Source organism: Geotrypetes seraphini, chromosome 15 (genome assembly GCF_902459505.1).
Source record: "Geotrypetes seraphini chromosome 15, aGeoSer1.1, whole genome shotgun sequence".
Lineage (NCBI taxonomy): Eukaryota > Metazoa > Chordata > Amphibia > Gymnophiona > Dermophiidae > Geotrypetes > Geotrypetes seraphini.
In genome coordinates, this window is record NC_047098.1 from 30,213,253 (window position 1) to 30,227,666 (window position 14,414).

Genomic DNA, 14,414 nt, shown 5'->3' on the forward strand with positions numbered 1-14,414 from the left:
AAGTAGAATAAGATACTGTACTTTTATTGGGTTGGGCATCAGTTACACACCAAGGCTTCTTCCATCATTGGCCTGGTAACATAGGAGTAAGTAGAATCATTTTGCTACTTAGGGCTCCTTTCATAAGCTGCGTTAGGGCTTTAACACGTGGAATAGCGCGCTAGACCTTAACGCCAGTATTGAGCTGGAGTTAGTTCTAGAAGCGTAGCGCGCGGTAATTTCCTGCGAGCGCTAAAAGCGCTAACGCATCTTGGTAAAAGGAGCCCTTAGTTCCCAGTACAAAATGGAGTAGCGCCTCCTAGGCTACAGTTACACACTGTGGCTCATATTCTATAAACGGCGCCCTACTGGCGCCTAACTTAAATTGAAAACGGCGTTCCCAAAAAAATTAAAAGCATTTTAAAACAATAAATGTAGGCGCCTACTGGTGTCTTAAAAAAAGCACCTGCTTTGAGGCTACGAAGGCACTTTACGATGCCTAGCACCGCTATAGGTAGGACACCTACTATGGCTGCAATCGGGATGTGCGTTTTTGAGAATCAGGCCCTAAATACCTAATGCACTTTAGTGCCTATTTTTTTATGTGAGGTGTGTGTTCTGGGATAGAGAAAGGGAATGGGGTACTTGTATACTGCCTTTTTGTTGCTTTGGCATTTCAAAGTGGTGGGCACTGGAGGATTAAGTAACTTGCCCAGGGTCACACAAGGTGCAGAGGCAGCAGCTCAACCAGTGAGCCACAGTGGACAGATCAGGGATGCACTCATTTCTAACAAGAATACACAAAGGGCATGATTTTCAAACCGCAGGAGGCAGCCTGGCTGTATCCCACAGTCGGCAGCAAACACAGAAATTCAAGGCCAGGGCCATATCCAGTGGCCAGCATTGAATTTCCGCTCTATTTTTAGCCACATTTGACATAGCTGGCCAAGCTGATATTCATCATTTGACATAGCTGGCCAAGCTGATATAGCAGCCAAGGATAGACCTGCTATTTAGCCAGGTCTATATAGCGGCTAAACTTAGCCGGTCAGCCAATGAATATTGGCACTTACTGACTTCATTGTGCGACATAGGGCCTCTTTTACAAAGCTGCGCTAGTGGCCCCGAAGCCCATAGAGATTTAAAGGCCTTCGGGGCTGTTGCCACGCGGCAGCCACTAGCATGGCTTTGTAAAAGAGGCAGATAGTCATGGATCAGGCTAGCCGCTAACCAGGATATTCAGTGGGAAATAGCCGGCTATCTCCCGCTAAATATTAGCAGTTAGCTGGCTTAGCGCTATTTAGCCAGCCAGGAGCCATTCCTAAGCATCTAAATAGCGCTGAATATCGAGCAGGCAAACATTTCTTTTTGCCTAGGAGTTTTCAGGGAGACTATTTAGTAACAATATATAAATGTATGTTTTCTTAGTAAAAATGGGCATGCAGATACATCTATGTGCTTTCTCGGCCTACTACTACTATTTATTATTTCTGTAGCACTACCAGATGCACACAGCACTGTACATTAAACATGTAAGAGACGGTCCCTGCTTGGCCTAGGTACCATGTTATAAAATTACCATCCCTACTGTTCTGGGTTTGGGGTTTTTGGTTTTTTTTTTATAAAACTATTTAGATTCCTAGTCCCTTAGTCTGGCAAGGTCCTTTTCTAGCTATTTGCAGTTTGCTAGTATTTTAACAACCTGAATAATTTTGTGTCATTTAGAAATTTGATCACTTAAATTCCCTTTTCAGGTCATTTGTATCCCACCCATGACTGGTCCTTGGCAGCATTTTTATTATCCACTTCTCTCCACTGGATAAGCTGACCATTTAGTCCAGCTTTTTTCCTAACCTGCAATATGACATTGCCTTCTATCCAATAACTACTTATTTTCTTGAGGAGTTTCACATGAGGTACTATGTGAAAATGTCTTCTGAAAATCCGGGTATACTTTATCAACTGGTTTTCCCCTATGCATGCACATGTTTAGTAACACCGCCAAACAAAATAACAAATTGGTAAATTAAGACTTCCTTTGCTAAACTCAATGGGGCAGCTAAGATGGCATGTCTGTCATGTGCCCAGTAATTCTTAAGAATAACTGAATAGTAGAGAAAAAGAGTGAACATAAGAACATAAGCACTGCCTCTGCCGGGTCAGACCAGGGGTCCATCGTGCCCGGCAGTCCGCTCCCGCGGTGGCCCCCCAGGTCCATGACCTGTAAGTGTTCCCTACCTAACCTAAAATGTCCATACCCTGTTCGCTCAATGTCCTGTAAGGTAAACCTTTATCTGTACCCTGTTATCCCCTTCGCTTCCATGAAGTCATCCAGTCCCTTTTTGAACCCCAGAATTGTACTCTGTCTTATCACCTCTCCGGGAAGCGCGTTCCAGGTGTCTACCACCCGTTGAGTGAAGAACAACTTCCCTGCATTCGTTATGAATCTGTCTCCTCTCAGTTTTTCTGAATGACCTCTTGTTTTTGTTGTCCCTGCTAGTCTAAAGAATCTGTCCCTCTCCATCTTCTCTATGCCTTTCATGATTTTATAAGTCTCTATCATGTCCCCTCTCAGTCTCCGCTTTTCCAGGGTAAAGAGTCCCAGCTTGTCCAACCGTTCGGCATATGAAAGGTTCTCCATGCCCTTTATCATCCTCGTTGCTCTCCTCTGGACCCTCTCGAGTATTGCTAGGAGGATGAAACACATAACAGGCCGCTATTGGCTGGGGAGAGCAGAAGTGGTACAGGCTTCCTCATATGGCAGAGGAAGGGAAATAAAGGTGATTGGCATCCTCTTGGAGTGTTCTGGAAATAAGTGGCCTTATTTCTATGCACTTTAATGTGCTTCACTCACTACCCGTAGAGAAACCTCCTCCCCCCAATTCCTTAAACTAAGTCGTTGATGGAAGTGGATCAATGCCCAGGGTCTTGCCTCCTACGCAAATTCTCTTTTTTTTTCCTACCCCTTTTAAGACTTAGTAAGTTCCTTTCCAGCTCTTGGCTGAGGTTTCCTCCAGACGCCTGTGGTTACGCATTATGCACTGGGATCAGGCAGCATCCATTTAGAATTTACAGACACGTGTGCCCCTCTTTACAGGATGAGTTAAAAGGATGGTGATGATAAATCTGTCTTGGTTAAAATAACAGCCTAATGTCACATCATCACCATTTTAGAGGGAGGCAGACGCCCCTAAATCAGACTTACGGCACACATTAAAATTGAGAGTCTACCAACGACTCCCTTAGAGCAGGAAGCCAGCTTTCCTGTTAGCCTCTGCTACTATTTTTAGCTTCATGGGGTCAGTGTTTCTTGTAAAAGATCTCAAGTCTCTATATCCCTGACTTTCTGTGATTTTAATTTTTTCCTTTTCTGTTCTTCCTGGGTTTTCTGGACTCTTTCTTTTTATATATGATTTTTTTCATTCTTTTTCTTTTGGCTCTCTCTGGTTCTGTAACATTTTCTTTCTTTGTTCTATCTGTCATTTGCTTCTCATCTTCCTTGTGTTTGTTTTTTGTGTTTGAGCATATGGGTATGTATGTGCATGTGGAGGGGCATAATCAAAAAAAGTCTAAGTCCCCTTTTGGCCTAAGGCCTTAAACGCTGAAAGTAGAAGCAGGGAAAATGTCCATTATCCAAAAAAAAACGTCCAAAAGGAGTTTTTTTTTTTATAATGGCCTGCCTCTATGTTCAGCTGTTTAAACGCCCAGACCACCACTACTTCTACACCTAAAATCATATAATCAACCTAAAAAAAGCCTAAGTCCCAAACGTCCAAAACAAGGGCTTTTAGGCGAAGGAGGAGCTAGTCCTTCGCCTAAAAGCTGGATTCTGTAACCGGTGTCTGTCAAAAACAACACCGGTTACAGAATCCCCCCCTACAAAGATCAGGGCAAGAGGGAGCCCAAGCCCTCTTGCCCAGCGGCACCCCCGAACTCCCTGACATTATCGGGGCAGGAGGGATCACAAGCCCTCCTGCCCCGCGGCACCCCCAAACCCCTGATGAAGATCGGGGCAAGAGGAAGCCCAAGCCTTCTTGCCCCGCAGCACCCCCAAACCCCCCCCAACACGATCGGGCAGGAGGGAGCCCAAGCCCTCCTGCCCTCGACGTAAGGGCCCCCCCTGATTGCTTCCCGCCGACCCGCGACCCCCCCCGCCGACCCTCCCGCCCAAACCAGCCCATATGCCTAAGGACTAGATGGACTAGATGGACCTCGGTCTGATCCGGTGAGGGCGTTTCTTATGTTCTTATGCCTCGCCCACAGGAGGGGCCTAAGCCTACCGGGCCTATTCCGGTTGCCCAGGCGTCTCAGGCCCCACCTGTGGGCGGGATTTGAGCCGCCTGGGCCAATGAGGTCCTAAGGCCAGCCATTCAATAGATGGCTGGCCTGTCCATCCGACCAACGTTTTTGAAGGTACGGGGAGTGGAGGTGGGGGGTCGGGGGGTCGGCAGGGGGGATGCAGGGGGGCCCTTGCATCGAAGACAGGAGGGCTTGGGCTCCCTCCTGCCCGATCGTGACAGGGGGGGTTTGGGGGTGCCGCGAGGAGGGCTTGGGTTCTCTTCTGCCCTGATTGTTGGGGGGGGAAGGGTGGATCGCGGCAGAGGAGATGAGCCATCTCTCCTGCCACTATTATTGCTGTAGGGGGTAGGCAGGTTGCTGGGGCCGCTGAGCTGATCGCAGCAGCCACGATCAGATCAGTGGCCCCTTTTCGGCACTTATATCTATTTTGACTTGGTCTAAGTCAAAACGTATAAGTGCCGACTAGGCAACCTGCCTAAAGTTTTGGTTATACCTGCTGCATGCCTAGGTCTCAGTCAGCCCACCTCCCACCTACCGCCCGCCCTTTCCCCTCCTCTAAAAACGCCTCTTTTCTCTCTGTGCGTTTAGAGGCAGGGGAAAAGCCTAAGCTGGTTTTAGATATGTCTAAAACCAGCTTTGATTATGGGTACTTGGACGATCAGGCTTTTTGATCGTCCAGGTACCCATTTAGGCCACTTTTTAGACGTTTTGTTTTGTTTTTGATTATGAGCCCCATAGTACATATGTATACCTTGTTTTACAATAGGGATTTATTTAGCTGCTGTGCTTTGGCAGTTTTCCAACCCAGAAACAGAAAATGATGGCAGAAAAAAAATCACGTGGTATGTCTCGTCTGCCCATTTAAAGCAAATGATTCAGCAGTCTGTTCCTCTCTATCAGAGATCATCTGTGTTTGTTCCATGCTTTCTTGAATTCAGGTATTACTCTCATCTTCACCACCTCTGTAAAGAAATGTATCCTTAGATTAGAAATGTATCCTTAACTTAAAAAGCTTTCTTTTTAAAGATGCTTTTAATCTTTTAATCATATTTAAGCAGTGAAGTAGTGGCCCCCGAAAGATACACTTTGTGTTCTTTCCATTCATGGTTCTCTTTTCTTTTTCAAAGCACTAATTTTGTAACTTTATCCCTTCACTCCTTGTGTATCAATTTTGTCAGTCTAACCCATTATATGCAAATTTTAAATAGTATGTCTAAATTTATGTCTATTTTTATTTTATTGTAATTCACTTAGTAAATTTCAAATAAGCGATTCATCAAATTATAATAAAACTTGAAACTTAGATTGCTTTTACGGTAAGTCTATCCCCTTTTACCCTTATCCTGTAAAGCCTCATTCCAGGGCCTCCCTTCTATTGAAAGAGGCCTGCGTCCTCTGTATTTACACCTTTGAGGTATTTAAATATATTTATCATGTCTCCTCTGTACTGCCAATTCTCTGAAGTATACATGTTAAAATTATTAAGCTTGTTCCCTTATGTTATAGACCATTTTATTAGCTGCTCTCCTCACCAACTCCATTTGGTTTATATCTTTTAAAGGTAAGGTCTCCAGAATTGCACGCAGTATTCCTATTGTGGTTGTGGGTCCATGTGCAGAGATTCATTTTGGGGCCTCATTTGCATAAATATTGATAGAAGTAACTAAGGACTGAAAAGCAGGGCTATGTGCAAAAAAACGTAGCTGCTCATGTATAGGGCAGAATCTGCTCACCAGAAATTTGTACAGAAAGACTATCCTCCTTCCCCTTGGCCATTCCTCTCTCTACGTACTCAAGCTTCCCTCTGGTTATTTCTGTTACCTTATTTACTGGTTTGACCACTAAAAAATCATCAGATATGATAACTATCAAATACTACTCTTCATTTATGCACAGAAATATTTCACCCCTTATACTGTATCACTTGCTTAGATGTTTTCATTTGAGTGGAGGACTTCCATATATCATCAACAATAACACCTAGATCATTTCAATAGTGACTGCAAACTATTCAAAATACTGCTATCAGAGTCCTTGTTAATGCTTGAAGATATGATCACATTTCTCCTTTTTTAAAGGAATATCACTGGCTACCAGTTAAATTTTGCCTTATGCATAAGGCTTTATTTAACGTTTGCGTATAAAGCATTACAATCAGGTCAACCAGACTATTTAGGAAAATTATTAGTTCCCTATAAGCCTTCTCATAGTCTTCGTTTATTGACTGCTCACCAACTTGATTTACCTGCTGTTCATTTGGTACGTCTAGCATCTATGCGGAAATCTGCCTTTTTTGCAGCAGATCCTCGCCCGTGGAATTCCCTCCCAGTCATAATTTGTTCTGAATTATCTTATGAAAAATCAGATCAATGATTAAGATTCATCTTTTTGGTTTAGTATTTTTATGAGAGGATTGGTGACTTGGTATCCTGTTTCTTTTTGGCAACTATTTAAACAAAAATTGTTTTTTAGTTTTTAGGTTTTTTTTTTAATTTATAGATTGCTTGGATTTAATTTCCTTTTCTTGTCTTTGTCTCTTCTTTGCTTTCCTATTTTAAATGGCGTTCTTTTCGTTTCTTGTTTTTATATATTTTGTACACCGTGCTGTTGATAAACCGAAGTGTATTTAAAACTTTTAATAAATATAATAAAACTCCTAATGGTTCAACCCTACATCATATAGCTATATTTTGAATTTCTCTTTCTGACATATGTCACTTTGCACTTGCTCACATTAAATTACATCTGCCATTTAGATATTCAGGCTTCCCGTCATAAAAGATCATCTTGCAATTTCTCACAATCCTCTTGTGATTTAACAACTTTGAATAACTTTGTATGATTAGCAAATTTGATCACCTGACTTATTCCTGGTTCCACTTGATTTCTAAATATTAAAATCAGTGGTCGTAGCACACATCTCTGGGGATCCCCATCTTTAACCTTCTCCATTGAAAATATTGACAATGTAACCCTACTCTGTTTTCTAAATGTTAACCAATTCTTAATCCATAACAGAACACTGCCTCCTATTCCATGACTTTTTAATTTCCTCCAGAGTCATTCATAAGGTATTTTTGTCAAATGCATTCTGAAAATCCAAATGCACAGTATCGACCAGCCTACTTTTATCCACATGTTTTTTTGCCTTTCAAAAAATTAATGTAGTAGATTGGTGAGGAAATATTTCCCTCAGCTAAATCTATGTTGGCTTTCTCCCATTAATCCATGCTTGTGTTTCTTCAGTGACTTTGGTCTTTATAACAGTCTCTCTACCATTTTGTTTGGCCCAACATCAGACTCGCTGCTTTATAATTTCCAATGATGGGCTTGCAGTTATCCTCCTCTACTCTGCAACATGCATGAGCCTAGTAAATTGCGTCCAAGCTGAGTCCTACAAACTCATGCGTCTGATGACTGTCCTTTTCAGCTTACAGCTCTCATTTTTCATGTATTTTTAGCAATTTATTATTATTTGTCTTGGTCTTTTGGACTGAAGTTTGATACAAATTAGCTTTCATCTTTCAAATGTCACATTGTCCAATTATAGGCAGCTTCTAGTCAAGGTTTAGTGTCAGAATTAATTTTGTGAGACCTTTCTCCATTAAAAGGTGAACGACAGGCTTTGAACTGAATTGCTCACTTGAAATCTGATTAGAAATAAATTGCAGAATTATCTGTAATCAACTTACAGCACCTGAACAGTGGACAGAATGTTGGAAGTACAACCAACCCATAAATGCCTAACATCAAAGGATGTGCCAGCTATAACTGACCCAGTAAAGGGCAATACCATGTTTTTAAAAGTTATGTGCATTTCACAGTACACGTGTTTCTCACAGCACAGTTTTATACTTGGTTGTTCTTAGACCTTCTTGGACCATCCACATAACTTGTTCCAGTGAAGGGCTGTTTCAACATTTATCTGCCTTAGGGAGCTACTCTAAATAAATATTCATCCAAACTGTCACCCCCTTTCCATGGCCTCTCTCTTGATTCTGACTCTTGTTTTCAAATGAATACTGCTGGCTTATAAGTAATCCAGATGGCGCCAAAATATAGATGAGAGAACCAGTAATGAAGGGTTCTCAAAGTCCCTCCTTGAGGGCCACAATCCAGGTGAGTTTTCAGGATTTCCCCAATGAATATGCATGAGATCTATGTACATGCACTGCTTTCAATGCATATTCATTGGGGAAATCCTGAAAACTCAATTGGATTGCGGCCCTCAAGGAGGGACTTTGAGATCCCTGCAGTAATGCATAGTGCATCACACCCCAACCAATGGACTTTCTTAATTATATACATAACTGATCTCACTAGGGGGATGAAGGTGATAATGGAGGTCTTACATAAAAGAAATTTATAAGATGTGCCTGAGACTTTAAGCAGAGAGAAAATAGGAAAAATAACCTATTGTGCACCACACAATTTAAAAGAATTGTGCACCACACAATTTAAAAGAATTGTGCACCACACAATTTAAAAGAATTCTGGTTGATAAAGCGAGACTAACTCAAGTTCTAAGCTGGAGGAAAATTAGCAGGCAAAAATGGGAAAAGTGAGCACCTATGATCTGCTTAAATTTAAAAAAAATAAATCCAACATTTACTGGTGATCCCAAAAATTAAAGTACATACAGTTCGCAAAAATGAAATCAAAATTATAATCATACAAAAGTACATTGAATATATGGTTCAAAGTCCTAAAGGCTGAAACATTCCTCTGGATCGCCTCTTCTCTAGGTCCAAGATGGGTATCTCACGCCTCTCAAGTAGCCGTAGAACTAGTCATCTTACCATAAGTAACTTTAATGTATACCTTCAGTTAGTATATTAACCAAGGTAAACACCTGCAGTGTGTATTGGCCTCTGCATGCTGAATAACTTCTAAGTTCCCTTGACCTTATAGCTCCTAGATGGAGATCTAGAAGCATTGCGAATTATCTGTTATTCTTCCCGACATGGTAGATAGGAAAGCATTGTAAGAAAAATGTTTAAGATGTACCCTTGACTAAGAAGTTAACCTAAGACAAACAGCTTCGGGACTTCCCAATCTAATTAGATAGCTTCCTATTATATTCACTACTCAATAATAAAGCTATTCACCAGAAAATCTTTCATCTGCTTTAATCACCAGTTTTTAACAATTGTGGGAGTGTGTGGCGCAGTGGTTAGAGCTACAGCCTCAGCACCCTTAGGTTGTGGGTTCAAATCCCTCGCTGTTCCTTGTGACCCTGGGCAAGCCACTTAATCCCCTCATTGCCCCAGGTACACTAGATAGAGTTTGAGCCCACTGGGACAGATAGGGAAATATGATAAAGTACCTGAATGTAAACCACGTGGGATATAAATAATAATTTTTTTAAAAAATCAATGAACCCACATTGTACAAATTTCTCCATTAAATATTATTTTTATATAATTATCTATATATATAAAATCGAATTATCTATATATATAAAATCGGAGGTATGTATGTGTGTGTGTATGTGCCGCGATCACGCAAAAACGGCTTGACCGATTTGAACGAAACTTGGTATGCAGATCCCTCACTACCTGGGATGATATGTTCTGGGGGTCTCGCGGCCCACCTGCACATGTGGGCGGAGCTACAAACATAAAATCAGATTTCACCCATTCATGTCAATGGAAAAAATGTAAAAAGCTGCCATTCTCACTGTGACCAATTTGGACGAAACTTGGTATGCAGATCCCTCACTACCTGGGGTGATATGTTCTGGGGGTCTCGCGGCCCACCTGCACACGTGGGCGGAGCTACAAACAGAAAATCAGATTTCACCCATTCATGTCAATGGAAAAAATGTAAAAAGCTGCCATTCTCACAGTAATTCACAAACGGCTTGACTGATTTGAACGAAACTTGGTATGCAGATCCCTCACTACCTGGGGTGATATGTTCTGGGGGTCTTGCGGCCCTCCACACGTTGGCGGAGCTACAAACAGAAAATCAGATTTCACCCATTCATGTCAATGGAAAATATGTAAAAAGCTGCCATTCTCACATTAATTCAAAAACGGCTTCACCGATTTGAACGAAACTTGGTATGCTGATCCCTCACTACCTGGGTTGATATGTTCTGGGGGTCTCGCGGCCCACAACTCTATGTTGCTTGCTCAAGGGTGGGTTCACCTAAGAATTTATATGTTCTTGCTCCAGGAGGTGAAACTAAAATTGTTGTTTATAATCACGTTTTGCGTTAGTTGTATTGTATTCATTTTGTCAAATATTTCACATTATTATTTGAATATTGTACTTTTTATTAAGCTGTAAAAAAATACTTTCATTCACCACTATAAAGTATCTTTATTTGAATCCATTTACAGTGTTATTGCTATAATTAAATACCCGTGCAACGCCGGGGCATCAGCTAGTAATACTATAAATACCTCCCTAAGTGAACCTCCAAGTGTCACTCATACTACTCATTCACTGACCCCACTCATCCTTCACACGTACACAATAGCAGCAATTACAACCTAGTAATTACAAAATAGCTCCATAGCAGCAATCTGTTCATATTTATTTCAACGTGTTTGCATGTCACACTTAGCAATATTGTTTATACTCTACTATTGATGTTTCATTACGTATTTGTTGTCAGCTTATTTATGTATGACATTAACGTTTATGCAAGTTTAATACACCACATCTAGCACACTCCCTCTATCCAGTTCTCTGGTCACCCAGTCAAAGAAATTGATCAGATTTGTCTGACAAGACCTACCTCTATTGAATCCATGTTGCCTCCGGTCCTGTTATCCATCAGATTTCCGCCATTCTCTGTTTTAAAAGCGTTTCCATTAATTTGTTTACCACTGAAGTCAGACTTAGCAGCCTGTAATTCCCTACATCTTTCTTACTTCAACCACTTTGGTTGTACCCTCGGAAAGACGGCAAATCAAATCCATGACCCTTTACTCTTACCCTTTACTTTTCAAGCCTAGCCAGCTTGTGGGTTAAAACTGCAGATCATTAGCAGGTGACATAACTGGTTATCTAAGATGCTGTACCCCTTTTGGGTAGCCATAGCCATTCCTGCTACCCGGAAAGAAGCTCCTGTGATTCTGATAGCAGGGTCCCATGTACTTACCTTCAAATTTGAGAGGGAAATCTTCCTGTTTAGTGTCAATCTAAGAGCAGGGTCATGGTGGAGGACACATTTCAGTGATCCTGCTATATATCTTACCAAGATCAACTCTGAACAGTCCACAAGACTAAACAGTGATGTAGAAAAAAATGACTTTTTTTGAGTAATACACAAAAGATAAACTTGAAAATGATGATACTTAAGTGGTCATTTTTTAAATAGAAAATTAAAGGCTCTTTTTACTAAGCTGCGCTAGCGTTTTTATATTTAAATCTTTTTTATTAAGCAGTGACAACAGCAGGTACAACAATAGCAGAAAACAAGGTTTACAATTTCAACCAACAACCGCGGAGGACTGGACTCTGATGTCCTCCACGATCCAAAGCAACACCCCCAACCCCACTGCGCTAGCGTTTTTAGCGCGCACTACACGCTAACACCTCCATGGAGCTGGCGTTAGTAATTTTTGAATAGCGCACGCTAAAAATGCTAGCGCAGCTTAGTAAAAGGAGCCCTAAGTTAAATTAATGGAAATTAAAGATACATAGATGTAAATTGTTACTGAAGAAAATATGGAACAGCAAATAAGATTATATATAAGCTAAGGGAAAAGCCCATAATAAAATGATGGGAAACATAAATGGCAGGCTCCCACCTCAGTTCTACCATCAAGATCCTCAGTCTCTGAAGTGTTTGCTCCACTTGGGTAGGAAGACCTAGGCTCTTTTTTTTTTAGACTTCTTTTTGAAAGTAAGTACTAAGAAAAGCAAAGTAGCCATGGGATGGGGTTACCAGTCTGAGCACATGCAGGTCCTTTTACTCAGCTGCGCTGCCAGATGCCAAGTCGCCAGTTCTATTCCTATGGGCAGCTCAGAATTTAGCATCTTTGTTAAAAAGCCCCCCACCCCCAATGATTTGAGGTAAATGAATGTTGAAACAGAGCCTACATTAGATAGATTACATAAGTTAGATGGCTATACCCTTTTGAAGATTTGAGATCTAAGTATAAGAATTTTTTGTACAAAATAAATATATATTAGAATAAATGAGGACACGAGAAAAATGATTATGAAATTTTTTAAAGAATTTTGCACAGTATTATGTACATGAGAGGTAAACTGGTACAGTGAAGTTGGCCACTTATATGATATGAGCACCTTTCAAAAATATCATTAAAACCTGGATATTGAAGTTTATTTATTTTATTTTTTGAGATTTATTAACCATCTTTATGAAGAGATTCTCCCAAAGCAATGCACCTGTATGCTTGAGCCTAGTATTGTATGATATCAAGACTAGCCCTTAATTTGGACATATTTTAGCTCTTTGACCAATCCATGGTTCCCATCCTAACAGCATAGGGCATGTTAAACTATAGGAAACTCCTAGTATACTAATGGCATAGGGAGTGTCAACTATAACCAACAAACAATGCCGTAACAGCCAAAGGAGCGTTGGAACTATTTTCATAGCCATAGCTGGCGGAGCTATGAGAAGAGTCCCAGCATGGAGCTGGCAGAAAATGAAGGAGAAGGCTCTTTTGTTAAGCATGTGATCTTTTCTTCTGTGTTCTCTGCAGATATCTAGGGGATGGCCACTTTCACTTGGAATCAATCATGATTGCAAACCCTGGGATCCAAGCATACAGGTATTGTAAAAACAATCTCTACAGAGAGCTTTTGGTAAAGGTTGTCCTAGATAGGAATTAAGAACTTGATTGCAGTTCCTGAAGAAAGCGCACTCAGAACCAGGGAAAAGACACAATGTCACCGTTGTGTGTGGGAAGCTTACACTGTTCCTGCCTGTGCTGTTCATTACCTGTGGATGTACTGTCTATGCTGTACTTGATGTATAGTGAGATATGTATATATATCTCTCTATATCTAGCTGTGTGTGTGTGGGAATCTGCCACTGCTGCTGCTTGAGTTATTCCTCCCAAGTGGAAGCTTAAACTTCTGCTGTCAGTTCTGCCCCTGTTCTGAACTGAAATACTCTTCTATGATGGGGCAGCATGCGTATTTGGATTTCAGTAGGCTGTTGGCCATTGTATGTGATTACTGTTAAGAAGTGGGGATTTATGTATCTCTGGAGTTTTTATGTTTAAATATGATTCGCCATATCTTATTTGCTTGTACATTGTTAGGAACCCACGTTTACTCGGTACATTTTTGTTTTGAAACCCCTCTTATCGACTGTCTCCCTCCTTCAGTGCCCTCTTCATCTTATGTAATGTACTTCTTACCCTAATTTGTTAACCACCCCAAGAAAGGTTCCCAGCTATTCAAAACTTCCTACTTAGGGCTAGATGTACTAAAGTCAGTCAGTAATACCAACTGGATCGCTGTTGGCCGATTCTCTGACTGATTCTGGCCGAGCAATCGATACACTACAAGTTTGCATGGAGGTGCAAATCATTTGCATGCAAACCCAACAGATCAATCGCTCATGGAAAGTGATGGGCCTTCCCCTTCTCGATGGCAGGAGGGAGTGGGCATCCCTCCTGCCTTTTTTTGGGGGGGGAGGGTAGGAGATGGTTGGTGGTGCAGTGGTACATGTCAGTTTTTTCTGATAGCTAAAACCCCTAGTGGGTTGTTTTGGGGGGTTTTTTGCATAGCCAAGCATTGTTACTGCATCAATCACTTGGCTACTTTGCATGGGGTTTTAGCTAATTTGCGTGGCCGGATCAGAAAATGAGTGGTCGAGGGGAAAAACTCACGGTGAGCCATTTGTGCATCAGGTTGGTAAAAGTGATTGTCGTTAAAGCTGTGAAAGACAGATATTTATGGTCAATCAAGAGCCATTGTCACAGAAAGATAATAGAAAATAACAGAAACTCAAATCTATGAGGGACAGACCCTCGCCCCTGTTTCTCTCTCTTTGGGCTAGATTCACAAAGCAAACCGATCGTATACCGATCGGTTTGCGACCCCTTAGCGACCCTGGCCCGATTCACTTATCTGTCTGCTGACCATCCTCCGATCCGCGCATGCAAATGAGGGCAACGGCATGCAAAGTAGGCAGGGAC

The 14,414-nt window shown here is 41.5% G+C and overlaps 1 protein-coding gene across 2 annotated transcripts in view; it reads left to right on the forward strand.

Moving 5' to 3' along the window:
- The window catches only part of DPH1 (diphthamide biosynthesis 1), a 187,314-nt gene that overhangs the window by 132,425 nt on the left and 40,475 nt on the right, over positions 1-14,414 (forward strand). For both annotated transcript variants that reach the window (XM_033922691.1, XM_033922690.1), the window contains exon 7: positions 12,969-13,037. In XM_033922691.1, the coding sequence (XP_033778582.1) occupies positions 12,969-13,037 (69 nt within the window). The remainder of the gene's footprint in view (positions 1-12,968; positions 13,038-14,414) is intronic.